Source organism: Miniopterus natalensis, chromosome 19 (assembly GCF_054644295.1).
Source record: "Miniopterus natalensis isolate mMinNat1 chromosome 19, mMinNat1.hap1, whole genome shotgun sequence".
Lineage (NCBI taxonomy): Eukaryota > Metazoa > Chordata > Mammalia > Chiroptera > Miniopteridae > Miniopterus > Miniopterus natalensis.
In genome coordinates, this window is record NC_142099.1 from 10,773,902 (window position 1) to 10,776,575 (window position 2,674).

Here is a 2,674-nt window from a genome sequence, read left to right on the forward strand (position 1 = left end):
TAGGGGACGGCACTCTCTTGTGTGACACCAGGACCTTCTGCTCTGTCATTCTGTGAACCTGTCATTCTAAGCTATTCATACATTAACATTTTTGGTCACATGTTTTATTTTCCCCCTCGTAACAGCCCTGCGTGTTGGGTATTTCTGCATGTGAGTAATGCTGAGTATTGGCGAGTTTAAGAGCAAGGGCAGATCACAGAGTCTCTGGGTTTCAGAGCATTAGAGCCAACCCAGCAAGGAAACTGTTCCTTCAGTCTTGCTCTCGATGCTGTGATAGATCAGGGACTCTAAAGCTGGCTGTGCATTTGAGCCATCTGGGGAGCACTTTTACAATATAGGTTTCTGGCCCCCAACTAAAACCTATTGAGTCATAAACTCCAAGAAGTAAGCCTTAAGCATTTGCATTGTTTAAATATGCTCAGGAGATTCTACTAGTTTGAGTTATCATAAGGAACTGAGGTTATGAACAATCCTATATCATCATCTCATACCTGACACCCAGCCACATTAAAATTCATGCCACTGGCAAGTACCACACATGCCAGGCATCTATTTATGCTGCATCTTCCACCTGGAAGATTCTTCCCCCTCATTCCACCCACAGCACCAAAGGTGGCTTAACTTAAAAGGCCCTGTTTAAATGCTGCCTACCCCAGTGAGCCTGTTGTTCCCCCAACTCACGTGCTCTGTTTCCAACTTCTCCTTCCAAGGCCTAGGAAACCACCTTTGAACAGCATCAGGATAAGCTTCTCCCTGCTGTCCTTGGCCTTTTAACTGTTTTTTTCTCCTTTAAGTAATTTTAACGCAAAGTGAGAAAAAAATCAGTATGTCAATCAGCTTAAAAGTGTATTTATTAGTTCACATATTTCCATCTAGAATGTTCTCTCCAACTAGATTGTAAGTTTTCCTGGAGCAAAGACACATCTGCTACTTGCATCTGCAATCACAGAGCCCAGTACACAGTAGGTGCTCAGCATAATTTTATTACATTGAGGCCTTCAGTGCTAGGATTATATGGCAACATCGGTTGATGGCTGAGGATGCTGAGAACTCAGGCATGAATCTCAAACAAGTTGTCTCCTTGAAGCATTGTCAGGTGTCTTAGGAGGGAAGTAGGAATAGCATCCACCTGCAGAGGTCACACATCTGAGCTGGCACCTCAAGGGTCACAGCAGTCAGGGCCCCAAATGAAGCAGCTATCTCATTGCCGAGCTGAGGCAGTGGGTGGAAGACCGAATCAGAAGCACAGCATTGCTGAGATCTCACCTGTTAAGTGCTAGGGGCCTGAAGGTGTTTCCTGGCCCAAAAGAGAAGGAGGGTCCTGAGCTTCCCAGTGGAGTGAGTACACAAGACCTGGGTGGGGAGAGAGCAACTCCCTGTGGCCCTCTCCTCTGGGCCAGTCACCTCAGCACTCCTCCTCTTTAATGTGGTAGACTGTGCCACCCCTGAGGCAGCGGGGCTCTCGGCTAGCCCTCCGAGCACCAGCCTGGCTCTGAATCCGGGAGCTTTGGGAACCAGAGCCACAGCCTCCTGAACAGGGAGCACAGCAAGGGCGAGAGCAGGGAGCCAGGGAGGGGTGTGAGTCTTGGGGAGGAGAGCACTTGGGAGCCTGTGAAGGCCCCCAAGATTGTTGCTTCTGCTGTGACATCGCTGGGCTAGCAGGTCGAAACTGGAAGGAAAAAGCATTTGGTTAGATCAGGGCCTCGGGTGCCTGTTTCTCTTGGAGCTGGAGCTGTCCAATGGAGCCTAGCATTTGCAGCCTGCTAAAATCCATCCCAGAAGGATAAGAAATGGGTTTGAAAGGACCAAATATTTGGGGAGTAAATCATGGTGGGAATCCCAGGGGACCCCCTCACCAACAGCCAGGCTAATATCTTGCTCTTCTTATTAAACGAGAAAAACAGTCTGCAGCTTAGATGAGCTGACAGTCCACTTTTCCAAGCCAATGTCCACCGTGGTCAAGTGTAAAGGAGAATGGAGTCTTTGCTTTCTATTGACTCAGTCTTATTTTGTCCTGAGACTCCTAAGCCTGTGTGTATCTTCTGTCCTTCTCTGGCCCTTTAGCTTCCATGGCTTCCTCCCATTTGAGATAATTTGAGGTCTTTTGCAAGGACCCACTTCCCTTCCCTTCTTTCTGCCCAAACCTCTCCTACCTGGCTTATCTACTCTCTGGGAAGAGACAAGAGGAAAGATTGAGGCTGCCTTTGGAGCATCTGAGTGAGGAACATCAAAGTGTCTCCCCACTCAGAAGTAGCCTTACCCTAGAGGAAGATGTGTGACAAGTCGCTCCAGGAGTCTGGAGGCCTTGTGGGGCCTGGAAGGAAGAGGCCATTTATACACCCTCCAGTTGAAGCCTCTAGGCTACATATTATTGGAGGGCAGCCATGGGGCAGATTATCCATCCAGATGTCTCACAAGGCCCAAGGCTGGATTCCTCAGCTACACTTAGCTGTGATTGGCTCAAAGGGGATTCACATGTGAGTGAGTGACCAGAAGGCTGGGGCCTTTAGATTGACCTGAGTGGAGGTGGGTATGACTAAGTCTAAATTACATTCCTGGGGGGCTGAATGGGGAAACTACCGCTGTTGAGTCCTGCCTAGGATCCGAGGGGGAGGGTCAAGTTCAATACCACCCAAGTCTGAGGAAGACCCTACTTGTTCACCCCCTAACCCAT

General features: G+C 48.8%; 1 protein-coding gene across 1 annotated transcript; it reads right to left on the minus strand.

The window, feature by feature from the left end:
* Positions 1–1,405: 1,405 nt before the first annotated feature.
* LCE6A (late cornified envelope 6A) lies at positions 1,406–1,648 on the minus strand. The gene has a single exon (XM_016220125.2). The coding sequence runs from the start codon at positions 1,646–1,648 to the stop codon at positions 1,406–1,408; it is 243 nt and encodes an 80-aa protein (XP_016075611.2).
* Between the last annotated feature and the right edge of the window lie 1,026 nt (positions 1,649–2,674).